At 34.7% G+C, this 19324-nt stretch overlaps 1 protein-coding gene and 1 pseudogene across 1 annotated transcript; one reads left to right on the top strand and one right to left on the bottom strand.

Moving 5' to 3' along the window:
* Nucleotides 1–7416: 7416 nt before the first annotated feature.
* LOC111625432 (kelch domain-containing protein 3-like) lies at nucleotides 7417–9773 on the bottom strand. Its single transcript, XM_023368578.1, has one exon. The coding sequence runs from the start codon at nucleotides 9688–9690 to the stop codon at nucleotides 8548–8550; it is 1143 nt and encodes a 380-aa protein (XP_023224346.1). The 5' UTR covers nucleotides 9691–9773; the 3' UTR covers nucleotides 7417–8547.
* A 624-nt stretch (nucleotides 9774–10397) lies between these two features.
* Nucleotides 10398–14875, top strand: LOC111625421 (annotated as a pseudogene).
* Nucleotides 14876–19324: the final 4449 nt, after the last annotated feature.

Genomic DNA, 19324 nt, shown 5'->3' with positions numbered 1-19324 from the left:
TTAATAATAAGATTTCTTAGGCAAATAAAAAATATTTGCCTAATTATTTAATTTATATGATTTTTTTAATAAAATTTCAATTTTAAATATTGTAATAATTTTATAATATTTATTTAGATTCTTAAATATAAGTTTTTTACATATTTCTTCCATCAAATTTTATAAGTAACCCTTGACTTTGACTTTTTGTTCCAAAATTCTTGTCATTTCTTTAAACATTTCTTTCTCATTTTCTGCTTTTTCAGATGAAATATTTTAATTTTTTAAGAACAATTTTTTGGAATTTCAAAAATCTTTCTTCATTTTAATTTATTATTTACAAACTTTTCATATTCTTATTTGCAATAATTTAATTGTTCCAAAAGAATTTTTGATAATATCATCTGTAATGTTTTTTTAATACTGTATTCTTAAAATTTTTTTGTATAAAATATTTAATAAAAATAATAATTAAATAATTTTTAAAAATTACTATATTTTAACTGTAGAAATGCTTTTTTTTCTGCTTCTTTATAAAAATTAGATTAAAATAGTATTGTGTTTTTTTGAAAATATTCTTTAATCGAATAATATTAAATTATTGTTATGATTACAAAGAAACGTTATCTAAAAAATAAAACTGAATACTGTATTTGAAAATTATATTTTCTCGAGAGTAGAATTCGTATTTTGGAATTGATTTTTTTCATAAAAAATAAATGGATTTTATCTAAAAACACCCAATTGATTTTGTATTATATTCTTTTAGTTTTTAATTCCGTTTTATCATTCTCCTCTATGAAAAAATTTTGAAAAATTACAATTTTCTATATTAAAAAAAAAAAGGCATTTTAACTCTTTTATAATTACGCCGGATTCGCCGCATAACACTAATACTGTTTACTTATAAAAAATAAAAAAAATGTTATTTTTTTCTAATATAAATTTTAATTTATAAATCTATTTTTTCTCATTTTTTCCCATTTCGGTACGAATTTATTTGTAATTAGTAGAGTTTTAAAATATCCTGTAAATTATTTTTCGAAAACACATGTATCATTTTCCAAAATTAATTAGATTACTATTTAAATTGCAATTAACTTTGTTAATTAAATTATTATCATTATTATTTCATTTTATTTTAAAATTAGATAAAGCGATTTGGATAAAACCCAATTACAAAGTAAATTGTTGATATTCAATTCCGCATTCTCCGTTTTGGAAAATGGGACATTGTAAATAATTCTTTATAAATATATTTTTAAAAAGCATACATATTGAAGTAATAGTTTTATAGAATTTCATATAAAAATTATATTAATTTAAAAATATAAAAAATTTTAAAAATAACATAACAGATGTAGTTACCAAATGATGCCGGAAAAGTTAGGCAACTCGTTTCTGGATTTTTAAAAATTCCTGTTAACTTTAATTACGAAAAACTACTTAGTTACTATGACTAATGAACAGGCTTATTACTATTTAATTAACATAACTAAAATGCATTTTGGTCTTACTGAGCCTTATTAATTGGATGATATACCTCATACCGGTACATAAAAAAGAATACTGTATATGGTGACAATTGCCAACATTACAATATACGTGAATAGTACAATTATTACAAATTAATACATACATATTAATAGGATTCTAAATTATCACTAGGACAGTAACACAACAATATTAAACAAGTCCAGTAAAAACCTTGTGAATAGTCCTTCGGCTTTCTCTATGGTTGTGGTAATTTTCTTATCTTCTGTTTCCACCACATTTATTAAGTATGATGGTTCAATTTCCTTTTCTTGGTTGTTATTTTCATTTGGAATTATTTTGGGCACATTTTCCATTATGATTATGAATGATCCTATACATGTTTTAGTTTTAATTACACATTTACATAGTTAGTTTAATCAGCACTTCGAATACAATAATACTACAACACGTGTTTAAAATTTCTACCACTAGTTTTACTGCTTGTTTCCAATTGGTTAACATAAAACATCTGCTGTTATTTAACTGAACCACATGTGTTCACAGAAAAGAATTACATGAGTATGGAATGCATAACAATTAAACAGAATTAATTTTTTATGCTTAAAGCTTTTAAGCATTAAAGATAAAACTATTATTAACCTACTATTAACCTGTATTGTTATGTTGGCAATTGTCACCATATATTCTGTTTCATGTATGTCATCCATTGGAATGTCATCCAATGAAACAAGGGCCAGTAAAGACGAAATGCATTTTGGTTAAGTTAATTAAATAGGCTGAGTGTGTAATAAGCTTATTCATTAGTCATAGTAACTAAGTAATTCCTTTGTAATTAAATAATACAGGCAAGAAGCTTTTTAATTAATATATTGCTCGTAACTTAAATTATTTTTCGTATCATCAGTTAAATTGAAATCAAAATATATTTTAAAATATTTTATTATATTCTTGTTTGCGATACGATAGTAAATGATATTAGAAGATAATACCATTTACTATCGTATCGCAAACAAAAATATTAAAAATATAGTTGAATTAATTTTTTCCCGAAAATTTTTTTCGAATTATTTTCCTGCAATGAAAATCATTTCAAGAAAATAATACAATGAAGAATCATCTTTTTAGTATTTCTTCAATTTAAATTGATTAAAAACTTTGTTACACAAGAAAAAAACATATTTAAAGATTTTCATTAACACTCATAAATATTTTTATTGTACTCTATTCGGTCAGGTCTAGTATATACAAGGTCTTAACGGTATGCGTATTCTTTGGCAGTAAAGCTGGAGAAATACTAACATAAAAAAAGCTCTCGTAACCGTAATGGCAATTTTTCGTTCAGTGTGAATTCCGTGTTTCGAATATAAAATTGTTAAAGAAAAGAAAAACGGAAAATAACAAACTTTTCGCCATCTAGAGTGTCAGTTCGCATTACTAGCAACGATGCAACTATCAGCGGAGGTATCAAAATGGCAGCTGGGCAGCTTACGCGGTTTCTCGTTTTCAGCCTCCTGCAGCACAGCAGTGATGTCAGTGACGTTGTAAACACGTCATTCACAGGGATCTGATTGGTCAACATCTACATTTTACGTGACCAGAAAAAATTTTTCACTGAGTACTGTACCTCTCAAGTTCATTTTCCAGAAATTTTACGGGTGAGGGACATAAAATTTTTATAGTTTTGGCTTTCAGTTTATGTTTTCAGTGGTGTTTTTCTATAAGGCCAGGAACACACATGCGTAAAATTGTGTGGCAGAAAACTGAATCAGAAATCAGCTTTCAGTTCAGTTTCTGTTTATTGAATATAGAGGAGTTTATTGAATCCGTTCGACCACATCAGTATCATGTATAAAGACAAACAACGTCTATGGATGGTATAGGTGCAAAATTTCAAATAACAGGNGTCCCTCCTCAACAGGTATTTTAGTAGTATATTCTATATAAATTAACAACAATAAAATAAATTTTAAAATTACATTTAACATTTACCGACAAACTTATCAATAAAATTCTTACAATTTTTAGACTTTTTTCTTTCGTTTTTAACTGTACTGGACATTCAATTTTAACCAACAAAAACAATATTATTGTAAACTTAAGCCTGTATTTAAACAAATTATTATATTAATATTTTACGTTATATCTGTTTTTTTTACATTTATTTACTATTTTTTTACAACTTACATCTCTTTCTGTTCAATTTAACTAGCTCCTCGTTTCCGCTTCTTTCGATTGTTTTTTTTTTATCTTTCAGACACGGCCCTTCCTCTATGATTCTTCGCCATGATTGGTGCATTTCTCTACCACTATTATTATTTATTCTGTTATTTTGTCTAATTATATTAATATGTTCATAAAGTTGTCTTTTGTAATTATTCTTTTCTTTTTTCCTTATTTTTATTGAATTTAATACTATTTCACAGCCTGTGGTATTACAGTGCTCCGCTACTACTGAATTTGCATAATTTCTCTTGATTGCTCGGATGTGTTCAATTATTCTTATTTTTAGTTTTCTTTTCATTTCCTTTATATATATTTTTTCTGGTTTACAATTACAATTAAAGGAATACACCGCTCCTTCCTCTTCTAATATGTCATATTTTCCTTTATTTCTATAACATAAATGGTTTTTTGTTGTATTTTCTTTTTCCGGTATTAGATTAATTCTACTGTTTAATACTTTTTTTTAATTCTTTCAAACATCTTAGGGATATACCTTATTTTAACAAAACTTTTTTCTTTATCTATTAATTTTAATTGTTTATCACTTTCCAGTTTTTTAACCATTTGTTCAGCAGACTTTTTGGATAATCATTTAACATAAACATTTTTATTATTTCCTCCTCTTCTTTTTCCTGTGTTTTGATTTCACTAGTATATTTTATACTTTTATATTTTAGTAAGTCATAGTAAGTCAAGTATATTTTCACTTTTATATTTTAGTAAGTCAAGGACATTGAAGCATTTTAAATTAATTAAACAATTTATCTTTATTCAGTTGTTTCTTATGTTAGAATTTATATTGCAGATTTCCGAACAGCAAAAAATCGAAAAATTGGAAGATCTAGAATCTGAAAAATTTTCTAGTTCAAGAACAGACTGCAGATGTTTGGATAAAGACGATTATGTCAAAGAGACGTACAACTGCGGAAATGACGTAGTTCCTACGTGTGCTTCTGCAGACGTAACTGAAGATGTAAAAAAAACGACGAAAACTGCAAGATTTGTATATTGAAAGTATAAAAAAAACGTAAAAGAGACAGCGAACCAGAGGATAATGAGAATTTTTCGCATTTTCGCGAACAATTATAAATTTTCGAGCTTGTTAAAGAATGTGACTGTCGACACGAAATTCTAAAGAATATGAGGATGAATTGGTTCTACGACGACACTTTATTGGACCAGACCGATTTTGACAGTGAAGATGACGTTCAAATTGTTATTAACTCACTGGAAGACGGTTCCAAAGATGACGACAAAGAAAACGTGAATACTGATTGGAAAAAAGAAAATCCAATTTGACATCATTAGACATTTCTCAATGGTCTTTGAAGAAGAGGAAGATCGCGGAAACGAGTAACGTACAAAAGAGAATTCGGGAGATGGAGAGAAAGAGACAAGTACGCAAGGAAAAACTTCAGACGAATAAGCAAACAAGGATATCCAAAATGATCGACGAAAACGACTTTTATCATTCGACTGACAACTCGACGTTTTCGGAAGAAACGAAATACGGAAAAGGAACAGAACAATGGAGAATGATGGTGGAAAAGGCGGATAGTTCCGTATTTTTTAATCTGTCTTACAATTTCCATAGTTTGGAATCTTCTCGACGATCTTCTATCGAGTGAAAAGAGAAAACCCAAATTGCATCTTAGAAACGAAGATGGAATTCAAACGAGTAACGAATACATCTGTATCTCTCCCATAACTCATCTGTATCTCCCACATAAGAATTCCATAAATTCCAATGAGTTTCATTGTCAAATTCATTATCAAAAGTATGGAAAATTGATAAAATGCGTTTCGCAAGAATCCGTCTCGGAAATGTTGGAATGGTTTGATAACAGCGTGAAGAAGGAATTCTGCAAGGAAAAATTCGTAAATTCCCATCCCATTCCATATCGTCAATGTGAGGAGATTGATCGATCGCCATTTAAGAGATCAGAATTTGCAGTATCAATAAGAAATACAAAAGGAGTCGATCAGAAAATGGAACAGTTGTTCAATGTAGGAGTGACGAAAAATAATTGTTTACGAAGAAACTGGAAGCAATGAAAATGATGAATTTCCTAAACCATATGGAAGGTTTAGAAATTTTTACGGGAAAGGAAAGATCGGATGTCACTTCTACTCCTAACTGCAGGGCGACAAGGGAACTTTTCCAATGTGATTTGGATCTTTCCTTCAATTCTTCCTCTGAAATCATTCCAAATGACAAAGATAAAGGAAATTAATGAAAATCTTTCGAACTGATCGAAGAATACTGTTATTAACTATACNNNNTCTCCGTAGCGTGGCGCTGGACGGCGGAAAGTAGTTTGGCTGCCCGATGACGTTTTACCGAATTATAGGAGTTTTTTTACCATGTTTGTACGGACACCGTCGCAATTTTTTCGCCGTCATATAGGAATCCGAACTATAGGAACCCGTGTTATAGGGGGATCGACTGTATATCAAATTATTCAAACTTCAAGACACCATTAAAAATAAAAATTGCATTATAGTGAACATTTTTTTTTTTAGTTAACTGTATAAGTTGGCGACCCCACAGAAAGCCCGTCGCGACTCCCTTCTGGGTCGCGACCCATAGGTTGGGAACCCGTGGTCTAGTAGAATTGATAAATAGGCCTAGTATTTAGATCACACGTTCTTTATTTGAATTCGGAATACGAGTCTATTAATTAAATTTTCTATATTATAGCAGAGGAAGCGGAGAAAAAAATGGAAGGTACAAAGGGATAGATATTAGTGTTGTAACGAATAGTATATTCGGCCTCAGGCCGAATACCGAATATTCGGCCAGGAGCGTGGCCGAATAGCCAAATATTCGGCCAAACTATTCGGCTCGATTATCGCACGTACGAAACTTGGTGCGCAAACCGCATTATGGCAAGGACCCCGCTCTCTATTGGCCCGCTATCACTACGCTTCGCCAATTGCGTTAATTCTTGACAGTTGAAGCGGACAGACATGAACGTCATGGCAGTATGTGATAAGTGATGATATCAAATGTGGATAACAATGAAATGTACTACACGTGTAAATAACGAAAAAAGAACAGAGAAGGACCGCGAAGTGAAAATGTGAAAATAAATATGAAATTGAGTCGATAACATAATCGAACAAGTCGAAGCAGCTTATTGGCGCGAAATTCGCGGCCGTCAATGCCAAACAATTGTTGTCATAGACTTCGAAAGCTAAATGTTTGTAATGAAAGTCGCTTAGTGTGCACGGGCGAAAGCCTGGGGCCGTTCGGGCTATCAAGCTGTCTCGAATCTGAAATCATAACTGTGACTTATATCGACGTCCTATCTGTCTCTTTTCTCCGTTATCACCAGGCTGAGTCACTTAATTGTAAAATGGGAACTCTACGACGGAAAAGTGACGAATCGAAAGTATCGTGAGCGCGTATTGTGATGTATGCACAGGCATACATGGATTAGAGCGACAGAGGAAAGAGAAAGGGAAGAGCAAAGACGAGCGCTTAAAAAGAAGGATAGGCAGGGTCAGACCCTCAGATGTGCGACGATTCTCCAACGAATAGGTGTGTACGTGTGATGATCTTTGTAATTATAAATTGTGAATACATGTGACTAATATTATTTTCTTTTTTATTTTGTGCATGTTACAAGTTATAAATAAATATAAACAAACAACACTAACTCTATAACATTAACTCTAAATACCAAAATGATTAATTTACTGTGTTTNATAGAATGTATCGTATAGTCTAGATGTGCTGTTTTTAAATACTTTTGACATTTATAAATAAATTTATCTATAAAATATTAAAAATTTATAAAAGTATTTTGTTAATGAATTTCAAAATTCTGCACAACAGCACATTGATCAAAGCAGTCTGCATTTCAATTTTTCAATTTATTTATCAAACTATTAAATCTAAATTTCTTAGCTCAATAGGATAAGCATAGCAATGCTAGTGAATTATGCATTAATAGCATTCATTCACTAATGAATAAGTCTATGCTAACAATAGCCTCAAAAAATATACATTTTTTAAGATAATAATAGGTTCCAAGGTATCTTACAATAAATTCAGCAATCAATCAAATGTAAACAACTTAATCTGAAAGGCTTATCTGATATCATTTGCAATTCATCAGTGCAAAAACAAATTACAAATCCTGCAACTAATAATTTTGTATAAATATGTCACAAAATTTTTTTAAAGTTACTTAAAAAAGACAAATAAATCACTATTTTGTATATTATACACAATACACAATTAACTATTGAGATTTCCTAAAATATAAGAAAATGTATTGAGTATTATATTTAAAATAATTTCAATATGGCACATCAAGTTACAGTTCAATTTAAATGACCTATAGCTTGACACAGGCCTCAGTTTTGTACTTAAACTGCAAAACAACAAATAAATGTTCTTCACTTTGATATTAAATAAAAAAATTCTTTAAATATACTAAGAATATAAGTTGATACTAAACTAATGATATGTTCAAGAAACTTTCCTCAGCAATTTAATCCTTTCAAATTATCATATCTTATTATCTATGAATTAAATATGAAATTAATTATTTAGTAATAGCTAACAAAACAAAAAACATCTTGTGCTGAATTCTTAATTTTATCTATCTATAATTATTGTTTTAGCTAGACAATGTTTTTTAATTTTAATTTTTTTTTCCTTTGATAAATCATGCATATTTGAAAAATAAAAGGAAAACTTCCACACAAATGTGTTATATTTAACTACTGATGTGTACTTGATGTTTACACATTAATTAAAAATAAACTGATACTCAACCTATGTAATTTAAATTTAAACATCAATTAAATCAGAAACACTAAATTAGTTCAAATCTTTTACCCAGTGGTAGGATGTCTGTAAACGCAATTGGTCATTGTTCCAATTTCATATTTGATGTCTTTAGGAAGATAACTTTGATCAAGTTCATATTCAACAACCAGAAACATACATAGTGTCTTCAAACTTGGGAAGAAATCTAAAACGTGTAAATCATCATGATCTATAAGTACCTGTTCTAAGTTTGGGAATACGATATCCCTGAAATGTTCTTCATGATTTGGATTAGGACTTGTTCCACCAAAGAGATACAGATTATTGGAAATAAGACAACAACACTGTCGTCGTCTGGGACAGGGTCCTCTTCCTCTAATTTTCACCTGAGACCATTTACTTGTCTGTGGGTCATAACAGTAAAAATCTCCAAAATGTGTAACAGTGTCTCCATTATAGCCACCAAAAATATATAATTTGTTATTGTACACAAATGCCGAATGGCTCCGTCTTCCCACCGGAACCATACCAGTAATCTCTGGCTGAACCCATTTCATAATGCTTGTATCTAAGTACATAAGTTTATTACAGTACACTTCTTCTTGTGAGTGATAGGATCCCTGAACGTCACCACGTCCTCCAAAGATATACATCCTATTACCAATAGATGAAGCAGAATGAAAATCCCTCCAACGAGGAGGCTCGCCTACAGGGACTATGTAAGTCCAGTTCATGGTTTTCAAATTGAACCGATGAACATCTTGAGAGAATCTCTGAATATCCTCTTCATATCCACCAAAGATATACATATAATGATCTATAACACAAGCAGAATGACCATCTCTGGCTCCGGGAATGTGTCCAGTAACCAGTGGACGTGTCCATTTTCTAGTGAAAACATCAAAATAATACAAAATATTACAAGCTCTATTATCATTTCTACCTCCCCAAAGATAAGCTAAATCTTTATAGGCAACAACAGTATGGCCATATCTTTGAAATGGTATCTCAGTGGTATCGACTGTTGTCGAAGTTAACGGGAACCACTTCAAAGTGACTGTATTGAAAACGTGAATGTCAATAGGTCTACAGGTTTGATAATCTTCTCCAGTTCGATAGCCACCGAAAGAATATATATTCTCTCTTATAGCAACGGCTGCATGGTTGACTCGACAAAGTCCACCATCGATGCGCATCGTCCACAACATCTTAGAATAATACAACGTAACCAACTCGTCAGACCAAAATATTAAATGTCCCAAGCCAAGTCAACAATTCGAATAAAATGACTCCAAAATTCGTCACCAGAGGGCATTAATAACGCATGTAATTTTTACTTATTTTTGTTCTAATTCATATAATAAAAATTATAAAGTATTTAAATTAACTAATAAACATGTATTAATAATAAGTTTTACTTATTTTGATATTAAATAATAGTAATTATTATTATTTTAATACTTGACTGTTTCTTGTTCTTTCTGTTTTTTGGGGAAAAAGCACAAAATTGGTGTCGAAATTATCATACAGGAACACGTGGCGAAGGAAAAGTAGTTACATTTTTGTAGAAGTGCTTTTCTTATAGTCTAATAGAAATGCTTTAGTAGATTTTAATATGGAATGAAAATGGCAACAATTGATCATTTACAGATACAGATTACATATAATGATACCGCTGAAACAATCGATCTTTAGTTTAAGCCAGGGGTCGCCAAATAACATTTTTGGGGGTCGATTGAAAAATTGAAACTAAAAATCACAGATATAACTACACATATTATTATGTTTTTGAATATTGTTTCAATGAATTTAATAGTACGGCTACCCGTCAAAGTGTAAAATGGCTACTGATCAAGTCGCACAGGACAAATAGAAATTGCCGAGTCCCTGCTCCGGTTTTTACATAGTACTGTACATGTCAATCATCCGCAGCATTCGTAAGCTTGTGTCTCATTCTCAGTACGCTGACATTATTAGCACCTCTACAACTGTTTTTTAAGCCGCTGTTCGTTTAATTTTAGTATTTCACATATATACAATAAATGTAAAATTAAAAGAAATCTATTAAAATAGTAAGAGTTTGTTTTTTGCTTGTAACAAACTATTTGGTGTGGGTCGATGTGAGGTTTCCAAAAGTTGTAGACGGGTGTTTCCCAACCGCCGGTTCATGGACAAATGCCGGCTCGCAGAAAAATATTTGGCTGTACTGACGCCAACGGCTCTCGCAGACTATATAAAAAAAGGGTTCACAAAGTATAAAAAAGTGCATCATTAAGCAAGAAGCTTCAAACTAAAGGATTCAACATTGAATCATATAGTTTGAAGCTTCTTGGCCTTGAAAACAAGGAATATTATTTGTGTTCAACATATGACGAGGTTGCATGAGACAATAGACAAATATCGTCCATTAGTTTCTTTTTTAGTTGGAGAATAGGCTAGAAGTCATGAATTTTCTGTTGTTTGTTGATGGTGGAATTTCGCGTTCCATCGGGGATTAGGTAAAGGGCAACACTAATGAAAAGGGAGCACGAGCCCTGATATACGGATGCCCCTGACTGACGCTGGCGCAGTTGATTATGTAACATTTAAATACTGTAGTATTCTAGAGTTACTCAGATAAGCAAAATCCCATCACCACCTCCTCGCGGTGCCGGCTGGGAACATCGACCTTCGAGAAGAAGCTAACGGTGAGGGTCTCCAACGTCAGACGGTGCGACGCGCCGGTTGGAGTATTTTCGGTCGTATCAACATGCAATGCCCAATCAACATTTAACGAATACTGCTAGGGCGTTCGTTCCCCGTAGACGACGCACGTCATTTACGCCCGAACGGCGTGAACAGTCAGAAAGGGCTACCCGCTCCTGGACGTGGCGGGCTAAAGAAGATAGTCCAACCCCTACAAGTAACCACCATCAACATCGGCACCCTCACCACCCGAAGCGGAGAGTTGGCAGCTGCACTTAAAATGCGGCGAATAGGCAGTGCCTGTATTCAAGAGACAAAGTGGAAGGGCTCAAAGGCTCGAGAAAGGATTCAAACTATTGTATAATGGTACAAACTCATACCAGAATGGTGTTGGCATAGCAGTTAGTGAGCGGTTCCGTGTTAACATTACTGATGTCCAGCGCATCTCTGACCGGCTAATGTCCGTGAAGATTGAAGCCAGCAAACTAACTATCCGAGTTGTTTCCTGCTACGCCCCACAACAAGGCGTCCTGAAAGATGAAAAGGATGAATTTTGGAAAAGCCTTGAGGCGCACCTCCGGTTGGTCGGTAATGATGAATTCCTGATAATCGGTGGTGACCTCAATGGCCACGTCGGCGCAATAGGAGAAAATTACGAGCGAGTGAATGGTGGGAGTGGATTCGGGGACTGGTACGCTGAGGGTGACAGTATCTTGGAGTGCGCTGAAGCTTTCGACTTGGCCATCGTCAACACTTTTTTCAAAAAGCGAACCAGCCACCTAATGACCTATGCCAGTGGTAAACGGATGACCAAATAGACTACTGCTTCATTAGAAGACAGGATCTAAAATTCGTGGTTAATGTCAAAGTAGTCCCATCAGAGAACATTGCACCTCAGCACCGCCCACTCCTCATCGATTTTCACCATAAGCTCAAGCTCAGCAACACCTCAAAACCTGAAAAGACTGGACCTGAACGAATTAAGTGGCACCACCTACCTGAACATAAAACTCAGTTCAAGGAAGCAGTTGGTCTGAGCATGACCAACTTCAACAACAATCCCGAACAACCAGTGTCCATCATTTGGTCCAGCCTTGTTCAACACATTCACACGACAGCCTCAATCATCCTAGGCAACACAAAACCTGAAAGAAGATACCTCGACAAATGTATTTGGTGGTGGAATGAAGAAGTGCAAGTAGCCGTCGGAGAAAAAAAGAAGGCATTCAAGAGATGGAGGCAATCAGGTGCCGAAGATGACTATGAGCGATACCGGAACCTCAAGTCCTCAGCAAAGAGCGCAGTTGCAACAGCGAAGGCTGCCCACTACAACCGCCTGTATGAGGACCCTGACTCGCCAGAAGGAGCAAATAAGATTTATTGGCTTGCCAGCACCCGACAACGTGCAACCCAAGATATACACCACGTAAAGAATATCAAAGATGACCATGGCCAGATACTCCGTGATCCGTAGGCCATCCTCCAAAGGTAGAGTGAACCCTTCTCAGCCATCTGCAATGAAGAGTTTCCAACCCTCCAATTCACCAAGCAGACCCAGTACTAGAACCAGTCTTCCTGATATCGCCACAAGAAGTTGGAAAGGCTCTCATGAAAATGAAGAATGGCAAAGCACCCGGACCAGACAATATACCCACTGAAGCATGGAAGCTTCTTGGAGGATGAGGGGAGGAGGCCCTCGCAGCCCTCTTCAACAAGATAATTGAAGACAAAAAGTGGCACCAATCTGATCAACTAGCATCACGGTGCCAATTTGGAAGGGTAAAGGTGATGTGGCAGACTGTACCAACTACCAACCGATCCGACTCCTGTGCCATGCCATGAAGATATTTGAGCGAATACTCGACACTCGGCTTCACCAGATAGTCAACCTAACTCCAAACCAATGTAGATTCATTAAGGGCTGTGGAACAACAGATGCAATACATGCTGCCCGACTACTTCACGAACGATACCGGGAGAAGAACAAAACTCTCCATATGGCCTTCCTGGACTTGGAGAAAGCATTTGACCGTGTTCCACGTGACCTTATCTGGCGTTCGCTCAGAGTCCATGGTGTCCCAGAAGCCTACGTTCAATGGACCCAGCTCCTGTACACTGATGTGTACAGGAGCTGAACATGGGTGAGGTTCCCGTGGGTGCTTCACCCATGTTTAGCATCAAAGCTGGCGTACACCAGGGATCAGTCCTCTCATCCCTCCTTTTCATCCTCTGCATGGACTGTACAACAGCCAATATTCAACGTCCACACCCATGGACTTTACTCTATGCAGATGACATCCTCCTTGCAGTAGAGTCGAGACAAGAGTTACAGGACTTGGGGCCATATTCTGGTCACTGTCTCTGGTCTCTCGTCTCTCGCAAGCCGGTCGCTGATTGGCTAATCCAAATGATTAGCCAATCGGCGACCGGCTTGCGAGAGACGAGAGACCAGAGACAGTGACCAGAATATGGCCCCAAGTCCTCCAGTGGAACGACTGCCTTGCTGGTGTCGGCTTCAGGCTCAACATCAAGAAGACAGAATACCTAGAGTGTGGGGCCCAGACGAGCGGGTCAATTAACATTAACGAAGAAAACCTTAAGATACCCGCTCAATTCAAATACCTTGGCTCACTCATCAGCAATGATGGTGAAACCACCCTGAATGCAAAGGCACGAGCCAATGCAGCCTGGCTAAAGTGGCGGCAATCAGTAGCGTAGCGTAGTGGGGGCGACAGGGGCGGCCCACCCCGGGCGGCACTTTTTAGGGGGCGGCAAAATTTCACAATAAATAATAATAATATCTTGTAAAACTTTTAACCATTTTATACCGTATCCACATACACCTCCAATATCCAATAGAGCTGTCATGAAGGTTATTTACATTACTCCTACCCAAGTCTCCCTAGTCGCTAACTGTAACTAATTTAGAACTGGCGTGCACTACACATTATTATTTGCATTGCAAAATGACATACGCATGCGTCAGGAACTTTTGTTGGAACAAACCTCACCTGCCGTCCAGGTCAGCGATTTTAAAAAGGTGGCAACACTAGCACGGAATTTTTCATAACTGTACTTACTCTGTGACGAAACTGAATTTTAGTTTTTTAAATTGAGATATATAAGGAGACGGCGAAATTTTCCTTTGCCCTGGGCGGCTGACACCCACGCTACACCACTGGCGGCAATGCACTGGTGTTTTCTGTGACCGTCGTATGCAGACTCGGCTGAAGGCGAAAGTCTACAAATCCGTCGTCCTCCCAGTGGCCCTATACGGGTCAGAATGCTGTCCATCAAGCACCCGCCATGAACAAACCATACCATGGAAATGAAGATGTTTCGCTGGTACCTCGCTTTACCCGACTTGACCACATCCAGAATGAAGACATCCGAAAGATCATGAGAGTGGCCCCTATATCTGAAAAGATGCTGGAAGCAAGACTCAGATGGTATGGCCATGTCATTCGTAGTGATGAACATTCAGTAGCGAAGAGAGCATTACAACTAAGCCCACCTGGACGACGACCCCGAGGGCGCCCCAAAATGAGGTGGATGGATCGACTGCAAGATAACATGAGGAGAGTAAACGTCACGCCGGAAGACGCATTAGACCGTACCAAATGGAGAAGGGCATGCAAGAAAGCGGACCCTGAATAGAAGCAGGACTTCAACGCTAGGAAGAAGAAGACTCAAGATAAGCATATATAAGCGTAATAAATAGACATAATTCATACTCTTATATAATTATTGGTCACGTAAAATTATCCATAATTTTACCGGTTTGCCATGAGAAAAAGATTGAGGAATACTGACATAGACACCTAGACCACTCATTTCAGTCATGACAAGTTTTGACCAATCCCATCACGAGTTGACTGTGCATTTGCTCATCTTGGTTGTATAAAATAATTGCCGGGAGAAGCCCGAAAACGAATTCTGGCGAGCCGAAAAATTCCAGGAATTTCTCGGGAGTGTTCCATTCCACATAATTATATAGGGCCCGTTCTTCACTATCAGATGCGCCATTGTGAGCCAGATCAAACTCACAATGGCTTGATTAAAGATCTTAGTGTTTTACAAAAAACACAGTTAACTAGAACTAATAAACCAGGCTTGGGAGTATAATAAGCCTGGCTCATTAGTTCTAGTTAAGGCGCTAGATAACCCAGGTATGCTCATCCGCCATGTTGGTCCTTAGAAAGCAGACGACTCTCGTAGAAGTTCAATAGAAGAGACACGAAAATAATCATAAATTCAACTGTATCTTAAGATTTTGCAAGGTCGAAATGATAAACTTTGCCAAAATTTAGTTCAACTAGTTATAAAATACAGCTAAATTTAAAAATCTTGGAATATGACGTCAAAAGGTGCAATATGGCTGCACACGTGACGGAAGCGTATGAGCATACCTGGGTAATCTAGCGCCTTAGTTCTAGTTAACTAAGTTTTTTAATACGTATATCCTTTTTCTGCCATTAGGGAGGAAATAAAAAGTTTATCTGAAATGAAAATTTTCATAGATCTTTTAAAATTATTTTATCATGCATAACTAATTAAATAAAATATTGATAACTTGTAAATTTATTTTATTTTGGAAACATTTTTGAGAATTATATCTTAATATCTTATATCTTAGTTAGATGGCGCTTCTTTCGAAACAGGTGGTGCGCCATGGGTGTTACATCGTAGTAACAGGAGAAACAGAATGAGTGCTTTTATTTTTTTTCGGATCGCCTCTCAGAAGGGAAGCACGTGTTTGGCGTACGTAGGACTTTGCCAATGTTTGAAAGAATAAATGAAAAATAAATCTTTACTTCATCATAAAATATAACAATATATTTTTTTTTCATAGGTAAATTTATATACAAAAATACTTTTGGAATTTACTGATTAATACAGTTGAAACAGAGTCCGATTAATAGAGCATCCTCGAGTTTGCTGTGTACAAGGTCACTCATGAAGTTGGTTATTAATTAATGGTATTTGATTTTCATCAGTTTTTCATGCTTTATGAGCTTTATGTAATGTATAACATACTTTGAAACATTAAAATTTATCACAATTTTACTGTGTTTTTATATTAGTTTCCATTCTTACATAATCACTTTCATTGTTTTGTTGAGTAATCAGTAAGCAGTTATATTTACCAGTCATATTAATTTTGTTTCTTTCCAGAAATACAGTAGGAGACAACTGAAAAGTAGGAGTCAAGAAAAGTTTGGCTGGAGTTATTTTTACATAATATTATGTTACTTGATAAGATAAATCAATTGGTGATGGTCTTGAGGTGATCTGAGCCCAGGAAGGGCACTTTTGCGTGTTTTTCCTGATGAGATTTGCATTTCTGTGTTTTTATCTGGCCTGTGACTATGCTGGCTTTGAGTAGCCTACTTGATTGTTCATGGAGCACTTGTATATGTTAGTTGGGGTGGGATATGCCCCCACCTCAGGCATGGAGCAGAAATCAAGGCTCACTGTTGCTCATGACTGACATGGAGTATGGAGAATAGGCAATAATACTGGTTCTAGGTAAAAAATGTTTTCGATGATTATACTCCAGTAAAAAGGCAAGCCTGACAGCTTGCCTTTTTGCTTCTGAATTGAAAAATTTTTCTCAGTACAAAACTTCAAAGTGGTAAAGTAGTGCCTTTCCTAGTCTAGACAGCCTCTAGACCAAGGCTATCCAACCGTTTTTCCTAATTGGCCAAATTAGAAATTTACGTATATTCAGCAGGACACAAAGATACATTATATAAATATATGCTTTTAAAAAGTTCAAAATGTGAATATCAAATGTTAATAACAAATACAGTATTTTTTGTAATTATATGTATTATTGTCAGTAAAAAAAAAATTATAATCCCCACAATGTAAAAATAAATTCAATGAGATATTTGACATTGCCTTCCTTTTATAATAATGTCAATATCTGTTTTTATGGTACTAGCCTTGATTCTAAGAATGTTAGTTAAATTGGAATCACTCAACTTATTTCTTTCAGCAGTTTTGATGTTTTTGATGCATGAAAGAATTGTTTACAACAATATGTACTACTACACATTCATAACAGTTTTCTATTAATAGATAAAGCAGTTTTCTAGAACAAATTACATTATTATGACATCAAAGTATATCCAGTGAAATGATGATAATTTTTATGACATACTTTACCAAAATAAATGGAAATGCATCTAAAAAATGTGTAGGATGTAGTAGGCTGTGGGCTGCATAAAAATATTAAGTGAGCCACAGGTTGGACATATCATTACCAATCGATTTATCTCATGATTTTTACATATGTAAAAATGTTTCCAGCCACCCTTTGCTTGACTCCTAACTGAACATCTTTGCTCCAAAATTTCTGAATGTTCTAATAGGTCATACAGTTTAAAAACAAATAAGTACAGTAATACCCTTAAAATAAGTTAATGGAACTTCCAAAATCTGGTCACTCATTGCTGCTTGCTATGTTTTTTCAAGATGAAGACAGGAATGGTTAATTTGTGTTGTTTGTTCACATATAATACATGATACCAGAACTTTTTAATAAAATATCTAATTTCTTCTCATATGTGCCTTAGGTTGTTTCCAGAAGTGATGTTTTGATGGTATTTCTTCCACTATCTGTTTACAGTCTTCCAAAGAGGTTTTCATTTGTAAATTTCATTGATTCTTTGGATGGAGTTGTGGAATAGGACACATTATTGAGTTTAATGTTGTTCTTTCCTTTTCTAATCACATTATATCTACTTATTGGATGATTTTTCCTAATATGCTTCATCAGTTGTATTGGCCTCTGGGAATTTGTCCTATGTTTTTAGGGAACACTATGGGGAGGTGTGAATCTAAACAGCAGCTTATCATTAGTTTACACACCACATGTCTTGGTTCTTTTCTTGGACACACCTGGCATGATTACATACCAAATGACTTAGCATCATACTTTCATCCTGCAGTGAAATACTACTGGTTGAACAGATTTATAGCGTACAATTGAAATGCAGTAGAGTGTCGTTTATCTGAAAGCATTCCAGTTGGCAAATTTAAATTTTCGCTAGTGCTGTGGCGCTGCAATCTTTGGCTATATCTTGGGCTTCTCCAATATTTTTTTTGTTGGTGTGTGTGTTTTAGCTGACAGCACTGGCACTTTTGTGTGGTGTTTTTCTGAGGACTGTATGTTGTGCTGAATCGAACGTTTTTGATACTAGATCATCTTCTAAGGTATATATTTTTTGGTTTTTATATTTTTCAATATATTTATTTTGTTTGTAAGAAATAAAGAAATAATTTTTAATGATACAATAGCCACTATTATTATTTTAAAAAGTTTACGTTAGGCTTAACATCGACGAAAATTCAATGCAAAACAACACGCAACGGAGAAAAATTTCAACACGGGATAGGTTAATATATTTTTTCGTACATAATCGGTTATCCGAAAAATAAGTTATCCGAACAATCTCAGTTCCCAATTGATTCGGATAAACGACACTCTACTGTGGTTTGGACACTACAACATCTATCCTCCTCATTTTCCAGTCTCTTGTGCTTTATAAGCCACTCAATGCAAAAGAAAAAGAGGATGCACAAGATTCCAATTTTCCTAACATATAAACAGACTTCTTGTAAAATCACATATTTAACAACCCAACAAGTATAGAGAACTTTGAGAAATTTTGTTAGCAATCCTGTAAATAGTGTATATATCCCTTTTTCACTATTTGTAACACTTTACAAATAAATGATGTGAGTCTAATAAAATTGTTTGTTATGATTCTGTAAGAAATTTTTTTGACTGTTTATTAGAAAACTGACCAATGGAAGGTTTAACCAAATCTCCGCAACACAGTGTAGAGCAGTGGTTTTTAACCAGTGTTCTGCAAACCTCAAGTGTTCCACAAAAGAAAAGATTTTAAAGTTTTTATTCAAATTTATTCCCATTGCTATATTTGTAGACAATTCTATGTTTTTATTTTATTCAAAATATTAAAGTTTATTAGTTTATTGCTTCATTATTTCCTGAGAATACAGTATTAAATATGGAATTGCTTATCAATTTTTTAATGTATTTATGCTAATGCTCCATGTAATAAAAAGTATATGAATGGTATTCCACAGCCTCAGAAAGGTTGAGAACCACTAGTGTAGAGTGTCCTG

This window comes from Centruroides sculpturatus, unplaced genomic scaffold (assembly GCF_000671375.1).
Source record: "Centruroides sculpturatus isolate CEXI.00-Female unplaced genomic scaffold, Cexi_2.0 scaffold431, whole genome shotgun sequence".
Lineage (NCBI taxonomy): Eukaryota > Metazoa > Arthropoda > Arachnida > Scorpiones > Buthidae > Centruroides > Centruroides sculpturatus.
The sequence above is the reverse complement of the archived record's forward strand: the minus strand, read 5'-3'. Positions and strand labels throughout refer to the sequence as shown.